Raw genomic sequence first — 18318 nt, forward strand, 5'->3', positions numbered from 1 at the left:
GGCTACCGTCTAAATGACGGCTTCTGGCACACGGTGGATCTGGCTGCCAGGGACAACCTGCTGACCATCACCATTGACGAGGACGAGAGCTCCCCCCTGAAGATCACTAACCCATTCATGGTGCGCACGGGAGACCGCTACTTCTTTGGGGGTGAGTGGAGGGAGCCAGTGTGTGGGATATACATCTGCAGCTACTGCTGCCAGACACTGGCCTGCATGTTCAGAGATTATAGAGCACAGGCCCAGAGATTATAGAGCTAATGTTCAGAGATTATAGAGTACAGTCCCAGAGATTATAGAGTTAATGTTCAGAGATTATAGAGTACAGGCCCAGAGATTATAGAGTTAATGTTCAGAGATTATAGAGTGCAGGCCCAGACATTAAAGAGTGCATGTTCAGAGATTATAGAGTACAGGCCCGGAGATTATAGAGCTAATGTTCAGAGATTATAGAGTGCAGGCCCAGAAATTAGAGAGTGAATGTTCAGAGATTAATGAGTGAATGTTCAGAGATTAAAGAGTTAATGTTCAGAGACTAAAGAGTGTATGGTCTTGAGTGTAGGCAATCTCACAGTCCAGCACTCAAAGTAGACAGAATCTCAGCGTAGGCATTTTAGACGGCTGATTGGTGGGTCAGCAGGGCGCGGGTGTGACTGATGGACTCCGTTTTGGCTCAGGCTGCCCTAAGACCAATAACACGGGCCGCTGCGTGACCAAGCTGGCCCGTTTCCATGGCTGCATGCAGCAGATCTTCATTGATGACGAGCCAGTGGACATTGACGTGATGCTGCAGAGGAAGTGGGGCAGATACACTGAGCTACTTCTGGGAACGTGTGGCATCACCGACAGGTCTGTACACATATGTGTGTGTGGATGTGTGTGTGTGAGTAGGTGTGTGGATGTGTTTGAGTGTGTGTGTGGATGCATGTGTGTGTGGATGTGTGTGTGTGTGTGTGCGTGGGTGTGTGGATGTGTTTGAGTGTGTGTGTGGATGTATATGTGGATGTGTGTGTGGATGTGTGTGTGTGCGTGGGTGTGTGGATGTGTTTGAGTGTGTGTGTGCGGGTGTGTGGATGTGTGTGTGTGTGGGTGTGTGGATGTGTTTGAGTGTGTGTGTGCACGTGTGTAGATGTGTGTGTGGATGTATGTGTGTGTGTGTGTGAGTGTGTGCGTGGGTGTGTGGATGTGTTGAGTGTGTGTGTGCGGGTGTGTGGATGTGTGTGTGTGTGTGTGTGGATGTGTTTGAGTGTGTGTGTGCCGGTGTGTGGATGTGTGTGTGTGTGTGGGTGTGTGGATGTGTGTGTGGATGTGTTTGTGTGTGTGGATGTGTGTGTGGATGTGTGTATGAGTGTGTGCGTGGGTGTGTGGATGTGTTTTGAGTGTGTGTGTGCGGGTGTGTAGATGTGTGTGTGGATGTGTGTGTGTGTGTTTGATTTTCCATACCTCTGCAGATATGTGCAAACTCCATATTATTAAACTGTTTGTGGGTTTGTTGGTGTATGATTTACATGCTCCATATGCACAGCTATAGGAACACATGACTGACATGCATGATAATGGCTCTGATGCCCTGATGTCCAACATTATGGGTAAAGAGAGGAGAGGGGGAGGGGTGGAGGAGAGAGGAGAGGGGTAGAGGAGAAGAGAGGAGAGGGGTGGGGTGGAGGAGAGGATGGGGTGGGGGTAGAAGAGAGGAGAGGGGTGGGGTGGAGGAGAGAGGAGAGGGGTGGGGGAGAAGAGAGGAGAGGGGTGGGGTAGAGGAGAGGAGAGGGGTGAGGGAGAAGAGAGGAGAGGGGTGGGGTAGAGGAGAGGAGAGGGGTGGGGGAGAAGAGAGGAGAGGGGTGGGGTAGAGGAGAGGAGAGGGGTGGGGTAGAGGAGAGGAGAGGGGTGAGGGAGAAGAGAGGAGAGGGGTGGGGTAGAGGAGAGGAGAGGGGTGGGGGAGAAGAGAGGAGAGGGGTGGGGTAGAGGAGAGGAGAGGGGTGGGGTAGAGGAGAGGGGTGGGGGAGAAGAGAGGAGAGGGGTGGGGTAGAGGAGAGGAGAGGGGTGGGGTAGAGGAGAGGGGTGGGGGAGAAGAGAGGAGAGGGGTGGGGTAGAGGAGAGGAGAGGGGTGGGGGAGAAGAGAGGAGAGGGGTGGGGTAGAGGAGAGGAGAGGGGTGGGGGAGAAGAGAGGAGAGGGGTGGGGTAGAGGAGAGGAGAGGGGTGAGGGAGAAGAGAGAGGAGAGGGGTGGGGTAGAGGAGAGGAGAGGGGTGGGGGAGAAGAGAGGAGAGGGGTGGGGTAGAGGAGAGGAGAGGGGTGGGGTAGAGGAGAGGGGTGGGGGAGAAGAGAGGAGAGGGGTGGGGTAGAGGAGAGGGGGTGGGGGAGAAGAGAGGAGAGGGGTGGGGTAGAGGAGAGGAGAGGGGTGGGGTAGAGGAGAGGGGGTGGGGTAGAGGAGAGGGGTGGGGGAGAAGAGAGGAGAGGGGTGGGGTAGAGGAGAGGGGTGGGGGAGAAGAGAGGAGAGGGGTGGGGTAGAGGAGAGGAGAGGGGTGGGGTAGAAGAGAGGAGAGGGGTGGGGTAGAGGAGAGGAGAGGGGTGGGGGAGAAGAGAGGAGAGGGGTGGGGTAGAGGAGAGGAGAGGGGTGGGGTAGAGGAGAGGGGTGGGGGAGAAGAGAGGAGAGGGGTGGGGTAGAGGAGAGGAGAGGGGTGGGGTAGAGGAGAGGAGGGGGTGGGGAGAAGAGAGGGAGAAGAGAGGAGAGGGGTAGAGGAGAAGAGTGTGGGTAGAGAGAAGGGTGGAGAAGAGCAGGTTGAAGGAGATAAGAGGAGAAGGCTGGGTGGTATTACAGAGGTGTTTGGGTATAGGTGTCTCTTAACCAAAAGCCCAAATGTGGCTCCAGGATTTGAACCAGCACTGTGATAAAGCTGTCTGTCTGTCTGTCTGTTTGTCTGGCTGTCTGTCTGTCTGTCTGCTCCTGCCTCTACACTTGATGTGAAGAAAGCAGCTGTTTCAGTTCAGGATGAACAGTGTAGTGCATTCACTACTGCACACTCAGCACTGGTCTTATGGTCTTGAGTTTGCCACTTTGGAAGGATCATGGGAGATAAAGATGTCAGCTTACTCCTGGCTGCCTCTGTAGTGCCCTCTCCATATGTAGCAACTATATAGTAGACTTCTAAAACCATCAATCTAAAAATAAAACAGATTAAATAAACTATAATTAGAATGATTGTTATAAACCTAACAAACTGTTGTTATCATAGTTATAAAAATTCAAACTGAAAAATACCACCTGAAAACTGAAATACAAATAACAAATAACAGTTAAATAAAAAACACTATGTAATTATAACCTTGTAATGGACAACTTAGGCAAGGTACTGACTTCTGCCACATGTCGTGTGGTATCGGTTTCGAGGTAACAGTGTAGTCATGGTTTCCGTGCTTTGGCAGGTGTACCCCCGACCCCTGTGAACACGAGGGACGCTGTATTCAGTCCTGGAATGACTTCCTGTGCATTTGCAACAACACAGGGTACAAGGGGGAGGTGTGTCACAACTGTGAGTACCAGACACAGCAGTGTATGTGTATGTGTGTGTGCGCATGTATGCTATTAAAAGTAAATGATTTATCCTTTTGTCTCTTTTGTCTCTTTTCTTTGTGTCATTTTCTCTATTCTTCTTCTTCTTCTCTCACTTGCTCCTCTCTCTTCCCTTATTTCATGTTCTTTATCTCTCTCTCTTCTCTCTCTCTCTGTCTCTCTCTCACTCTCTCCCCCCTTCTCAGCGGTGTACAGAGAGTCATGCGAGGCATACAGACTCAATGGAAAGTACTGGTCCGGCAATTACACCATAGACCCGGACCTGAGCGGTCCTCTCAAGCCTTTCACCGTGTACTGCAAGATGAAGTGTAAGGCCTTGACCTCACCTCCCATGACCACGTGTGACCTCACTTCACTTCATGCAGTCTCATGTAGCCTTATGTAACCTCAAGTCACCTCATCTCCTCTTGTCTAGGCTAATGTCAAATGTTCAAATGTTCTAATTCCCTGCTTTCACTTCATGAATTTAGGTCACATTCGTCTAATAATAACTCTCTTGAGGCAGGGTAAATTTCACTCAGTGTTTTTCAGAGATCAACTAGCCTGCTAGGAGACAGGAAAGGTGTTCTGTGCAGGGGCATTACCTAGACGAGAGAATGGTAAAGTAAGCAAGCGCGTTTGCTGAGGAAGGGCAGACAATTAGCTGAGATAATCGCTTCCTATGCAGAAAGAACTGTGTGCTTCTAGACTCAGATGGTGCCCAGTATAAGGATAGAGAAATAATGTGTTTCCTATAGCGCTAGAACTTTCCTAACTAATTACTGACAATTAATCTACCCATCCACCATTTTATGGCTTAATGTGCCAAATGTGCCCATTCAAGGATTTCTAACATATTCCTACTGGACAATCTTCAAGAAAATGTCCAATCAGTCATCTTCATTAACACTGTGATAGATATCAGTGGCCTGGTCTGAGTTCACTCTTACTGATGCAGTTAATCTCACGGTCCACTGGTCCTGGTCCTGCCCGTCCTTCATTTCCACACTTGCCTCTCCCACCCAGTGAACCGATCCTGGACCATCATCGAGCACAACCGCCTCGGCAGCACCAGAGTCACTGGCTCCAGCGTGGACCGGCCCTACATAGGGGATGTCCAGTACGTTAATGCCTCATGGGACGAGGTCACTGCCTTAGCCAACACGTCACTGTATTGCGAGCAGTGGATCGAGTTCTCATGCTACAAGTCCCGGCTCCTAAACACACCGCGTAGGTATTTGATTGGGCAATGGTGAGGGCAGTGATTGTTGAGGGAGAGATACTATTGGTTGACAGTAATGGCATGCTTAAAAACACTTGCACAATTGGTTGGGGGTGGTGGTTTGAATAACTTTGAATAACTTTAGAATAAGATATTTAGCAAAATATCTTATCCTCCAATGTAATGCTTATTAAATCTTTATGTACTTAATATGGGCTAACGTCATTTTTTGATTACACCCTCCTTCTCCCTCCCACACTTACTGTTTCCTGTTTTAGATGGGAAGCCTTACACTTACTGGATTGGTCGGCATAATGAGAGTCATGACTACTGGGGCGGGTCTTTCCGTGAGAGCGGGAAGTGTGGATGTGCCATCAACAAAACCTGCACAGACCCGAAGTTCTGGTGCAACTGTGACGCAGACTACCGTCAATGGTGAGCGTGAGCGATGAATGAACAGCGGCGTGTTCTGCTGTGGATGTGTGGATGTAGCCCCACAGAGGCTGGGTCGCTCTTAGACTCGCTCTTAGCTTGTTCCTTTGATGAGCAGGTACACGGATAAGGGCTACCTGACATTCAGGGACCATCTGCCCATTAGGAGGGTTGTCATCGGCGACACTAACCGCACTGGTTCAGAGGCCCAATTCAGCCTAGGACCTCTGCGCTGCTATGGAGACCGTAAGTAATGCAGATGAATGTGTGCGTGTTGGCTCTAGCACATGCTAGTCTCCTGTCCATTGCGTGGGGATGGTTTTGGAGCACAGCTGCTTCAGCTGATTTAAGTACGTTACATTAGCCAGTTCATCCACAAGCTGGGCCTTCAACCAAGTATCCTAACCGGCTCAGAGTTTCAGTGCCAAAGGCCCCATCATGGCTTATTCCGACGGACTGAGTGCGTGCTGCCAGAGCACCATGCCTGTGTGTAAGGTTGAGTTGTGAAACGTTGGCATAACTTTGTGCCTTTGCTGTTTTCCTTGTGACAGGAAGCATTTGGAACACGATAGCCATCACCAAGCCAACCTATATGACCTTCCCGACCTTTAAACCAGGCACCAGCGCCGACATCACCTTCCACTTCAGAACCTACCGCACAAGTGGCGTCTTTCTGGAGAACTCCGATGATCACCTGCGCAACTTCATTAGGATCGAGCTGAACTGTGAGTTCCTGCAGTGTGACCAGTGCTCCTCTCTGCGGCTGGTCTTGGGATCCCCAAGGCTGGTCCAGGTCGGGCCGCTTGCAGAGAATCCTGCAGTGTGGTGAGCTGGGTTGTGTGATGCAATGCATGGACCGGGACAGAGAGTGTCCGCATTGCAAACAATCCACATGAAACAGATGATAAATAAACATAAATGGTGAAGTGTTGTGCATATGTGCAAACAATGAATTTGAATTGAATTGAATTGAATCAGCTTTATTTATTAACTTATTAATTGCTCCTTGGGGATAAATAAAGTTGATTAAATTGTCATTTATACACAGTCATTCCCAATCTCTCTCCCTCTCACAGCCACCACTTCAGTGATATTCATCTTCATGGTGGGTGACGGCATCCGGAACGTGACTCTACACACCCCTAAAGCTCTCAACGATAATGAGTGGCACTACGTGGAGGCTGAGATCAACGTTAAAATGGCCCGCCTCAAAGTGGATTACTTCCCCCCGGCCATACACAAGTTCCCTGGCCAGACTTACATTACTATGGAGTTCACGCAGCCTCTGCTCGTAGGTACGAATGTGCTCTATGTTGGACTCCTGCTGAGGTGGATAGGATAGCTCAGTTCATCATCCCACTTCAGTACTACTGAATACACGTTGCAGGTGTTTATTTAGTGTTTGTTTCTTTTCCGCCCATGCAGTGGTCTAAGGCTTCAGTCCTGCACCCCAGCCAGTGTATGAGGTACAGTACAGTAGTTCAGTACCTCAGTACTAGGTCACGGTGTGGTGAACAGTACAGTAGTTCAGTACTTCAGTACTAAGTCACTGTGTGGTGGACATTACAGTAGTTCAGTACCTCAGTACTAGGTCATGGTGTGGTGAACAGTACATTAGTTCAGTACTTCAGTACTAAGTCACTGTGTGGTGGACATTACAGTAGTTCAGTACCTCAGTACTAGGTCACAGTGTGGTGGACATTACAGTAGTTCAGTACCTCAGTACTAAGTCACTGTGTGGTGGACATTACAGTAGTTCAGTACCTCAGTACTAGGTCACAGTGTGGTGGACATTACAGTAGTTCAGTACCTCAGTACTAGGTCACAGTGTGGTGGACATTACAGTAGTTCAGTACCTCAGTACTAGGTCACAGTGTGGTGGACATTACAGTAGTTCAGTACCTCAGTACTAGGTCACAGTGTGGTGGACAGCTGGAATATAACAACAACCTGCTGGTTTGAAACCCACTGATCAATGTGATCCAATACAGCCAATGGGGTCCTCATACAGTTTGACATTAATGAAATTAAAAAAGGTGTCGATACTAAAATGGCTGGCCACTTTCTCAACCAGGTGCAGCCAATCACACGCTGAGGCCCTTCCTGGGCTGCCTACGAGGCTTACGGCTCAACGGCGCCCCCGTGGACCTGGAGGGCAAAGTGGACGAGCGCAACGGCATCCGCAGGAACTGCACAGGGGCGTGTCTCAATGCCTCCATACCCTGCCGGAACGGAGGCCAGTGCATCGACGGCTACGCCTCCTACTCCTGTGACTGCAACAACACCGCCTTCGACGGCTACTACTGCCACTTGGGTGAGACACACACACACACACACACACACACACACACACACACACACACACACACACACACACGCGCGCACACACACACACACACACACACACACACACACACACACACACGCACACACACACACTTTGAAAATCCTTTTTTTCTTTGCAAATGCTTCTGTGTCTAGATGCAAGGGTGTAATGGCATTCCATGTTTTTCTGTGAGGTACATTTTTTGCTAATCTTTTGATTCACTCTTGCTAGTGTTTGTGAGTAATCCACAAGCATTAGCTAATTACTGTATGAGCCCTATCACTGTGAATGCATGCCAAATTCTGTGCAGGGTAATGAACACAAGTGAAATTAGTTTTACTTCTTTGCCTTTGCAGGAAATATGATCCACTAATTCAGTGCGTCTGCGAGCACTTAAGGAATGAATTTAAATGTCTGCCTGCAGGACTGAGTACAGTGGTCTACTACAGGAGTCAGTAGGCGTGTGTGAACACCAGAGAGCATGTCAATATCTGAGATATCGGCTTGTACTTATAGAGCTTATGCTCCAGCCACAGAAATGCTCATTAGATCCCGAGATACTTGAACCCTTCCACTTCAGGCCTCACTCCCGACCCAGAGAGGGCACTCCACCCTTGTCAGACTGAGTACCATAATCTCAGTTTTAGAGGTGCTGATTCTCATCCTGGCCGTGTCACACTCGGCTGCAAACTGATCCAGCGAGAGCTGTAGGTCTTGGCCTGATGATGCTAACAGGACCACATAATCCACAAAAAGGAGATGTGGAATCCCGAGGCCACCAAACCGATCCCCCTCCGCCAAGGAGTTTCACAACTACTCTGGTCACCTCAGCCCGAGTGATGGGCAGACCCCCGTCCGAGTCCTCCAGTTCTGCTTCCTCGGTGGAAGGCGTGATGGTGGGATTGAGAAGATCCTGAAGTATTCTTTCCGCCACATGATGACATCCCGAGTCGAGGTCAGCTAATCCCCAGCCCCACTGTATAGTGTTGGTCGGGAACTGCTTTCCCCTCCTGAGTTGCCTGACGGTTTGCCAGATTCTTCTCAGAGCCGATCGAAAGTTGTTTCCCAAGGTCTCACCGAACTCTTTCCAAACCCGAATCTTTGCCTCCATGACAGTCAAAGCCGCAATCCGCTTGTCTCTACTGTGTTCATCTGCTGCCTCCAAAGTCCCACAAGCCAACCAGGCCCTATAGGACTCTTTCTTCAGCATGACGTTCCTCCCTTACCCGAGGTGTCCACCACCGGGTTCGGGGATTACCGCTACGACAGGGACCGACAACCTTACGGCCTCAACTCCGGTCTGTCGCATTGACAATGGAGACACGGAGCAAAGCCCACTCAATGTCTCCAGCCTCCCTCGGGATGCGGTCAAAGCTCTTCTGGATGTGGGAGTTAAAGGCCTTTCTGACAGGTTCCTCGGCCAGACGTTCCCAGCAAACATGATACGTTTGGGTCTGCCAGGTCTGTCCGGCATCCTCACCCGCCATCTGATCCAACTCACCACCAGGTGGTGATCGGTTGACAGCTCAGCTCCTCTTTTTCCCCCGAGTGTCCAAGACACACAGTCTTCCACGGCTCCTTCAGACATGGGCGTGTTCTGAATATATGAGTATGTATACTGTGTATGTACTGTATATAGATAGATATAGATACATATAGACCGGTCTGGTTTTGCCTCTGCTCTTTCAGACATAGGCGCGTTCTTTGAAGTCGGATCTTGGCTACGCTATGACATCCGCACCGAGCCCATTCCCGATGACGCATGGTGGGCCAACTTCTGGATCGAACCGCACTGGCACAACTTCACGCTGGGCTACAACACCACAACCGACGACATCGAGTTCAGCTTCAGCACGCTGAAGGCACCTGCAGTCCTGCTCTACGTTAGCTCCTTCCACAAGGACTACATTGCTGTACTGCTCAAGAAAGATGGTACATACACACACACACACACACACACACACACACACACACACACACACACACCGCTGGAATAATCCAATAATCTGGTCAGTGCTGTCACTTCCTTTCCAGGTACTCTGTCCCTGAGGTACAGGCTGGGCTTGATAACACATAAGTTGCAGCTGACCAATAGGAACCTAGCTGATGGCTTCCCTCACTTTGTCAACATCACCAGACACAACTACACTGTGTGGACACAGGTAAGATTTCACGAGTGCAGTATAAAAAAAGCATTTATCAAGACAAAACTAATGTGTGTGTGTGTGTGTGATTTAGGTGGATTACATGGAGCCATGGGTGGAGAGGCTAACTTTAGGGGAGATTCCCAGATTTGACTCACCTAAATCCATCTTTCTGGGCAGAGTCATGGGTAAGAACAGTCAGAATCTTCCTTTGAAATCACACGTGTACTTAAAAAATTAATAAATAAGGTGTCAAGGCTGTGGGTCATGTGTTCTGTAAGGCATCAGCATGGTATTTATCGACTATATATAAATAACTTGAAATCAATAATTGTGGTTTGAGAAGTAATCTGAGAATGTGTCATTTAGAATGTCATTGTGGTCCTGAGTTGCTGATGCTGGTTGTCTTCTGCCGGTCCTCAGAGGTTGGAGACATTGACTATGATATTCAAAGGCACAACAGTCCTGGTTTAGAGGGCTGTATCTCAGGGGTGCGCTACAACATCTTCGCCCCACTCAAGACTTACTTCCGTCCCAACATGACCAACCCCCCTGTGACGACGCAGGGCTACGTGGTGGAGTCAAACTGCGGGGCGTTCCCTCCGGTATTAGGTTACATCCCATGGGAGGACGACCCGTGGTTCACTGAGCTATGTGAGACTACATTACATTTATTAATATAAATGAAACAATAATAGTAGTATGATAGTAATAATAACATTATAAATAGGTTTTTTGGGGTGAAACCTTCTTTAACCATAGCCAGGGTAGGTCAGTAGGTCATGGTTACGTTGGACTGTATTCTAAAGAGATTTTCCTCTTCTTTCCAGTCTTTGAATATATTCACGATGACGTGACTCCACCCTGGATGACATGTAAGTGTCCCCTGTGTACACCTGCACCTTGGCTGGACTGTCCATCTGTGACATGTGTGTCTGTCCATCTGTAGTCTTCTCTTTCACTCTCTCCTTTGTTCATTTGTTCATTTCCCACTCTCTCTTTTCTCATTGTGTCTCATTTTCTTTACATCTTTCCCCCATTTCTCACTGGTTCTTAATGAGACAGGTCGGTTGTTTTTCTTCTGTCTAAGTTTTGAACACAGCAGATTAAGATTCTGCTCGCCCAACTGCTCCACCGTATTCTGCAGAAGCCCCAGAGACACAGCATGCGTCATGCAGAACTCCACTCTCCCCACTCTCTCTCTCTCTCTCTCTCTCTCTCTCTCCCTCCCTCCCTCTCTCCACCAGCACAGTGATGTTTCTGATTGTCCTATATTAAAAGTGGAACTTAAAGCCTTGTTTTAAGCAGGCTTCAACAACACTCACAGTCGTGGGTTCAGAATACCAAAAACTGTCATTCAGGCTTCTTTTCCACGCAGCTGCAAACAACCAACCAAACAAACAAACGATTCTGTGTAGTACCATCATGTCCAGCTTCAACATGTCCAGATTCAACATGTCCAGCTTCACAGGTGAATATCGCTGTAGTCTGAGGTTCTGGATGCAGAACCAGGTGTGAGAGCAGGTATCTGGCTCAGGAGGAGACTAACCCCCCCCCCATCTCCTCAGGAACACACAAGTTCAGCTGCTGTACAAAATGTTATTAAGAGTAATGGTTTAAGATATGCCTGAATGAGATTAGCTGTTCAGCTCTCCTGTTCAGTCCGTGAGACCCGTATCTAGTGTCTACGGCTTCCTGCACGGGGAATTAGGTTTGTGTCATAAATCATCAATCAGGAGAACAGAATGACTCCTGTGAGGATATTACATAGTTAAATATGACTGCTGATTGCTGTGTATGTCTGTGTGTATGTGTGTTTCCACAGTGATCGTCACCGTGTCTCTCACGCTCCTCTTCCTCATCCTGTACGGCCTGTACATTTACCTGTACAGGTATAAGGGGAGCTACCACACCAACGAGCCTAAGAACTTGGAATCCCCCAGTTCGGCCCGGCCTCTCACTGAAACACTTCGCAAAGAGAAGAAGGACCTGTCCCAGATACAGGAGGAGGGGACCGGCGAATAGCACAGCTCCATAGGTGGAGTAGTGTGAGGGGCCAGCCAATAACACAGCCTGAGAGATTGGGGGGGGGGGGATTTGGGGTGGGTGGAGGGACACAGGAGGAGACGAACTGACGAAATAGGTTATGTCACAATTGCAGAACGCTTCAGTCCTTCCTTTCTATCTTGGTTTTCTAACTCAGCTTTGTTGAAGTATGTTTTTGGTTCTCTGTCCTCTTGCATACAGTGTTTGGGTTACATCTGGTGCTTCTGGCTGTGTGGTGTTGAGCAGCGTGCTCAGTTGGCCTCTGCGTTTCCACTCTGGCCGGTTGAAGCACCTCACTCGCGTTACAGGACGGACTAACCCAGTCAAACCTTTAGAAAGCACCAACACACTTCTCGATTTTGGCATTGTTTGTATAATATTTAAGAAGTAGTTTGACAGGCTCAGTCTACCCAAAATGCACAACAAAGAGGACCCATGTTAAGAAAGTGTTTTAAAAATGTTTACATATTGTTGGGCCAAATTCATAAAACATATCGCCAGCAAACGTTAATGTTAACAGCGAAAGTGCCATGCTAACATGTCCTCATTCACAAATGTGGATTGCTAGTGTATTTTTGTCGTCTGTGCGATATATGGTGCTACAGCATTTTACCACATTTTATCCTCATTTGAATATGATATGGCAATTCATACCACAACACAGATAAGCAAAAAAATCCACTTGAACCTGTCCAATGGTCAATTTCCTGTTGAGAAGCTGATGTGGATTAGATCTTTACCCCAGCAATGTTTGGTCATGCATGCAAATTTATCACCAGAAAGCCAAGTGACACTTTTTGGGGCTATTTGGAGTGAGCGTGACGGTGAACTGTGCAGCAGCAGTAGTGGGGTGACGACATGAAGAGGAAGAGGAAGAGGAAGCCGCTTCAGCAGGACCTCAGAATGCCACCAACTTTTGTGAGTCACGTTTGGCATCAACGTTTGTGAGGCACGTTTGGCATCAACGTTTGTGAGGCACGTTTGACATCAACGTTTGTGAGGCACGTTTGGCGTGGCGTGTTAAGCATCAAGTCTTATGAATCTGGCCCATTGTGTCTAGTTATGGTACAGGAGAGGAGAGAGAGATGCAGAGTTCAGAGGTTAAAGGTACATGAAGAACACGTCTCAGACAGAAGCACGTTGCTTGCCGACTATTGCTTCTAAATAGACCACAATAATATAATAATAAAAGTTTATATATATATATATATATATATATATATATATATATATATATATATATATATACACAATACCGTTCAAATGTTTGGGGTCACCTAGACAATTTTGTGTTTTGCCCTGAAATCTCATACTTTTATTTATCAAATGAGTTGCAAAATGAATAGAAATATAGTCCAGACATTGACAAGGTAGAAATAATGTTTTGTTTTTTATTTGAAATAATTTTCTACTTTAAACTTTGCTTTGGTCAAAGAATGCTCTCTTAGCAGCAATTACAGCATTGCAGACCTTTGGCATTCTAGCTGTTAATTTGCTGAGGTAATCTGGAGAAATTTCACCCCATATTTCGTACCATACGGTCAAGATGTTCCCACAACAGCTCAATGGGGTTGAGATCTGGTGACTGCGCTGGCCACTCCATTACCAATAAAACACCAGCTGCCTGCTTCTTCTCTAAATAGTTTGTGCATAATTTGGAGGTGTGATTTGGGTCATTGACCTGTTGCAGGATGAAATTGGCTCCAATCAAGCGCTGTCCAAAGGGTATGGCATGGTGTTGCAAAATGGAGTGATAGCCTTCCTTATTCAAAATCTCTTTTACCTTGTACAAATCTCCCACTTTACCAGCACCAAAGCAACCCCAGACCATCACATTACCTCCACCATGTGTGACAGATGGTGTCAGGCACTCATCCAGCATCTTTTCAGTTGTTCTGCGTCTCACAAATGTCCGTCTGTGTGATCCAAACATCTCAAACTTTGATTCGTCTGTCCATAACACTTTTTCCAGTCTTCCTCTGTCCAATTTCTGTGTTCTTTTGCCCATATTAATCTTTTTCTTTTATTAGCCAGATATGGCTTTTTCTTTGCCACTCTGCCCTGAAGGCCAGCATCCCGGAGTCGCCTCTTCACTGTAGATGATGACACTGGCGTTTTGCGGGTACTATTTAATGAAGCTGCCAGTTGAGGACCTGTGAGGTGTCGATTTCTCAAACTGGAGACTCTAATGTACTTGTCTTCTTGCTCAGTTGTGCAGCGGGGCCTTCCACTTCTCCTTCTACTCTGGTTAGAGCCTGTCTGTGCTCTCCTCTGAAGGGAGTAGTACACACCATTGTAGGAAATCTTCAGTTTCTTGGCAATGTCTCGCATGGAATAGACTTCATTTCTCAGAACAAGAATAGACTGTCGAGTTTCAATTGAAAGTTGTCTTTTTCTGGCCATTTTGTGAGTTTAATCGAACCAACAATTGTAATGCTCCAGATTCTCAACTAGCTTAAAGGAAGGTCCGTTTTATAGCTTCTCTAATCAGCAAAACTGTTTTCAGCTGTGCTAACCTACTTGCACAAGGGTTTTCAAGGGTTTTCTAAATATCCAATAGCCTTCTTACACAGTTAGCAAACAAAATGTACCATTAGAACACTGGAGTGATGGTGGTTGGAAATGGGTCTCCATACATCTATGTAGATATTGCATTAAAAACCAGACGTTTACAGCTAGAATAGTCATTTACCACATTAATAATGTATAGAGTGTATTTTTGATGCATTTAATGTTAGCTAAATTGAAAAAAAAACTGCTTTTCTTTCAAAAATAAGAACATTTCTAAGTGACCCCAAACTTTTGAATGGTAGTGTATATATATATATATATATATATATATATATATATATATATATATATATATATATATATAAAAGGCACATTAGCTCTGGTAAAACATGACGTTTGTACAAAGAAGGAGAGAAAGAGAAAATGTATACTGCATTAACGTACACGCATCACGACCACTTGGGGACGGACATGAGCCATCTTCTTGCTTGCTTATGTGGTGGTTATAACAGGTTATTACGTTGATGTTATGACATTACGTTGTTACATAATGGAATGACATGACACCGAATGCCGTTGAGCTGTGACATTCGGTCTCTCTGGGTTTGCAGTGGGGCTGCAAATCCTTTGCTTTTCCGAATTCTTCCCTGTGAAATGGGTGTGAGTGTGCGATGTGTGAGTCAGGTGACCTACATTCTTGTGGTGGGTGGCAGACGGCCACAGCCACCGGGCCTGATCCCTCTCACTGGCTCTCCTCAAACACACCTGCTTTATCCAGCTGCGAATGTCCCAGCTCTTCACACTGAATTGCTGAGGGAGCTCATTTGGTGAATGACTGTAGCTCTCTAGAATCACAGGGGTCAGAGCACTGAGAGGAACTAGTGACAGGTGTGATCTGTTTGAGTGTGTGTTTGAGTGTGTGGAAACAAGCCAGAAGTTGAGCCTGCATTCGTGCAGAGGTGGTTGCAGCAGTCTCAAACAGTCTATTCTTTTGTGGTATTTTTGGTCTGAAATAAAATGCTCAAACTAGAAAATGAGAGCTACGACCAACACCAAACATTCGAGGTGGGGTTGCAAAGAAGGTAAACGTAATACCAAACATGTGCATGACTAAAACAGATCTTAATGAACAGTACATTGCTGTTGTGTTTTTCCGCCCCAAAGTACACTTCAAAATAAGTACAATGTACTTCAAAATTAGTCCATCATTTCTTTCCACTTCTGCATAAATGCAGGAGTGCAGGAGTGAGTTTACCTCACTGTGGGTTTACCACAATGTGGGTTTACCTCACTGTGGGTCTACCACAATGTGGGTTTACCTCACTGTGGGTCTACCACAATGTGGGTTTACCTCACTGTGGGTTTACCACAATGTGGGTTTACCTCACTGTGGGTCTACCACAATGTGGGTTTACCTCACTGTGGGTCTACCACAATGTGGGTTTACCTCACTGTGGGTCTACCACAATGTGGGTTTACCTCACTGTGGGTTTACCTCACTGTGGGTCTACCACAATGTGGGTTTACCTCACTGTGGGTCTACCACAATGTGGGTTTACCTCAGTCTGGGTTACCTCACTCTGGGTTACCTCACTCTGGGTTTACCTCACTCTGGGTTTAACTCCCTTTGCCTCTTCCTGTCCATCCAGTAGATAAATTCTACAGCCTAATTTCAAACACAACAGACCCTGTAAGGCAATAATGCTGACACCCCGCCCACCCAAACACACACATGCGCATGCACATCATTGGTCAGCCTTCCCTGGGCTGTTTCCTGCTCTCCAATGTTTATGGTGCCTGGCAGGTCCAGCTTACAGAAGCATTTCAACCAGAGATCATACTGTTTTCATTTTCCCTCCAGTACTGCAAATGCACCCAAACTCTTATATAATTCTATATAAATTCTTATATAATTATCTTCTTTAAGTGATCACATTACACACTTGATCACTCGATCAAACACGTTTTTTTTTGTGGTATATATTTAAATTTGAAATGTTCCAGTTATCACTGAACCAGTCCTGATGCTACGCCAAGACAGAGCCATAAAGGGCTCACTGACTGGATATTTGGTCACAGGTCACAGAGGGTGTTCCCTTGATGTCGAGCGAGCTTTGCCTTGGCTGTAGGAAGGCACTGTCTGTTTCTGAGGACGAGCGCAGCTGATGGTTAGCTCCCCGCCGCCAGTGGCTAGCACCTTCACCACGCGTGCTATTAGGAACCGCGTTGAAAACCAGACGTAGGACTCACCCGCTTGTCAAAGCTATGCATCCTGCATGACCACAGCACTTTTGATTGAAATGCAATAATGAAAAGAACAAACTAGCTGCTTCCAATGCTTGCCCCTTCATCTCAGCTAGGCTGTTATGTCCGTGTTGCTCTGGATGTTATAGTGCCACAATATAAACACATACACATTTAAATAAAGTATATATGGTCTTTTTTATTCATCTAATTTGTATAAAAGAGATAAAAGAAAAACAGGCAAGCAAAACTATTTTGATTAGTATGTTTGTAGAGTGCACTGTGTGTAGATAGCTCTTGCAGATTTCAGTTCTACCAGTGTCTTAAGATGTGAACCAGGTTCATTGTCCTCCTTAGACCTCGCCCATTTACACCCCTCCTACCTCTCCTTCTTAGCCATCTCCAATGTAGACCTCTCCTATGTAGACCTCTCCACCCTTAACACACTCCTATGTAGATCTTTACTTCTTAGGCCTCTCCTATGTAGACCTCACCACCTTATAGCTCCCTCCTATGTGGACCTCTCTACCGTAGCCCTCTTCTCTGTAGACCTGTCCTCCTTAACCCTTTTGAAAAGTTTCAGTGTAGACCTTTCCTCTTTAGCTATCACTTATGTAGACCTGTCCTCTTCAGCCATTTACAATGTAGACCTCTCCTCAACCCTTCCAATGTTCCAGCCTTTCCTCCTTAGCTATCTCCTATGTAGACCTCTCCTCCCCAACCATCTCCTATGTAGACCTGTCCTCCTTAATCCTTTTGAAAGTTCCAGTGTAGACCTTCCCTCCTTAGCTATCTCCTATGTAGACCTCTCCTCAACCATCTCCTATGTAGACCTCTCATCCTTAAACCTTTCCAATGTTACAGTGTAAACCTTTCCTCCTCAACCATCTCCTATGTAGACTTGTCCTCCTCAACCATCTCCTATGTAGACCTGTCCTCCTTAGACCTCTCACTCTGCTTCCTTCATTTCTTGGTCTCCCCTCCCCAGCCCACACTCAGGATTTAGTGACAGCCAACTGTACAGAATAGAATAAACCAAATGGTGTAGTTGACTTCCATTTTCTAAAGTTGTGTCTAAATACACATACTACATGCTATACATGTGTTGTTGTTTTATGGGTGTGTACTGTTAGTCTGTTAGAACAAACAAGTCAAGCTCAGTTTGCACTTATTAACAAATGAATGTCATCACGCACAAGGTGCAACACTTGTCAGCTTAAATCAATACAATGTACTACTTCAGTGTAGTGCTCAGTAAGGTAGTGTGTAGTTTGGGACACAGCCTAAGAGATATTGTTCCCTCTGATTACAGAGAAGTCACATGACATGATCATGTGACATCTTCTTTTTCTTCTGCCCTTACTCGTGCAGAGCGATGTCCAGGGTCATTGCAGGGTGATGGTTAAAGTCCAGTTTGGCCAATGTAGATAGGTGCTCAAAGAAGCTTCTTAAGAAAAAGGTTCTGTTTGTGGAGCATGTGTGTTTTCTTATGGGAGCTGAGAGATTAATATATGGTGTAGCGTGTGGTTATGAATGCTTTCTCAGTCTCCATTAAGTTGAATATAACCACCTAGGTATTAGGCTGAAAGCTCTTGACAAAATGCCAGAGGTCCAGTTTTGGTACCAATTCTCTCTTAGAGGAGTGCGTATTACCTTTACTGTGTGCTTGGTAGTCTTTTAAAATCATTTACACACATGAATCCTCTGTAATATCTTTTCAATTTTAACATATATCAAAGAGCATCAAATGTTTGAAATTCTTACTTAAAGTAAGCAGTCATGAATTTGTGTGTGTGTGTGTGTGTGTGTGTGTGTGTGTTTTAGACTTTAGTACATGGCTAA

The 18318-nt window shown here is 46.5% G+C and overlaps 1 protein-coding gene across 1 annotated transcript; it reads left to right on the plus strand.

Moving 5' to 3' along the window:
- Positions 1 to 6: 6 nt before the first annotated feature.
- On the plus strand, positions 7 to 11753 carry LOC143507171 (contactin-associated protein 1-like). The gene is made up of 16 exons (XM_076996527.1): positions 7 to 151; positions 678 to 849; positions 3425 to 3531; positions 3758 to 3880; positions 4578 to 4781; positions 5052 to 5208; positions 5324 to 5451; positions 5757 to 5930; positions 6282 to 6500; positions 7280 to 7519; positions 9221 to 9463; positions 9566 to 9693; positions 9770 to 9863; positions 10099 to 10329; positions 10506 to 10550; positions 11501 to 11753. Exons 1-16 carry the CDS (start codon positions 118 to 120, stop codon positions 11698 to 11700), a joined length of 2499 nt encoding a protein of 832 aa, XP_076852642.1. The 5' UTR covers positions 7 to 117; the 3' UTR covers positions 11701 to 11753.
- Positions 11754 to 18318: the final 6565 nt, after the last annotated feature.

Source organism: Brachyhypopomus gauderio, chromosome 2, assembly GCF_052324685.1.
Source record: "Brachyhypopomus gauderio isolate BG-103 chromosome 2, BGAUD_0.2, whole genome shotgun sequence".
NCBI classification, from domain to species: Eukaryota; Metazoa; Chordata; class Actinopteri; order Gymnotiformes; family Hypopomidae; genus Brachyhypopomus; species Brachyhypopomus gauderio.

Coding starts and splice junctions, on each gene's coding strand:
- LOC143507171 (XM_076996527.1), top strand. CDS start 118: ATGGTGCGCACGGGAGACCGCTACTTCTTTGGGG. Junction 7,520..9,220: donor CGGCTACTACTGCCACTTGG/GTGAGACACACA, acceptor CTGCTCTTTCAG/ACATAGGCGCGTTCTTTGAA. Junction 10,330..10,505: donor CCCGTGGTTCACTGAGCTAT/GTGAGACTACAT, acceptor TCTTCTTTCCAG/TCTTTGAATATATTCACGAT.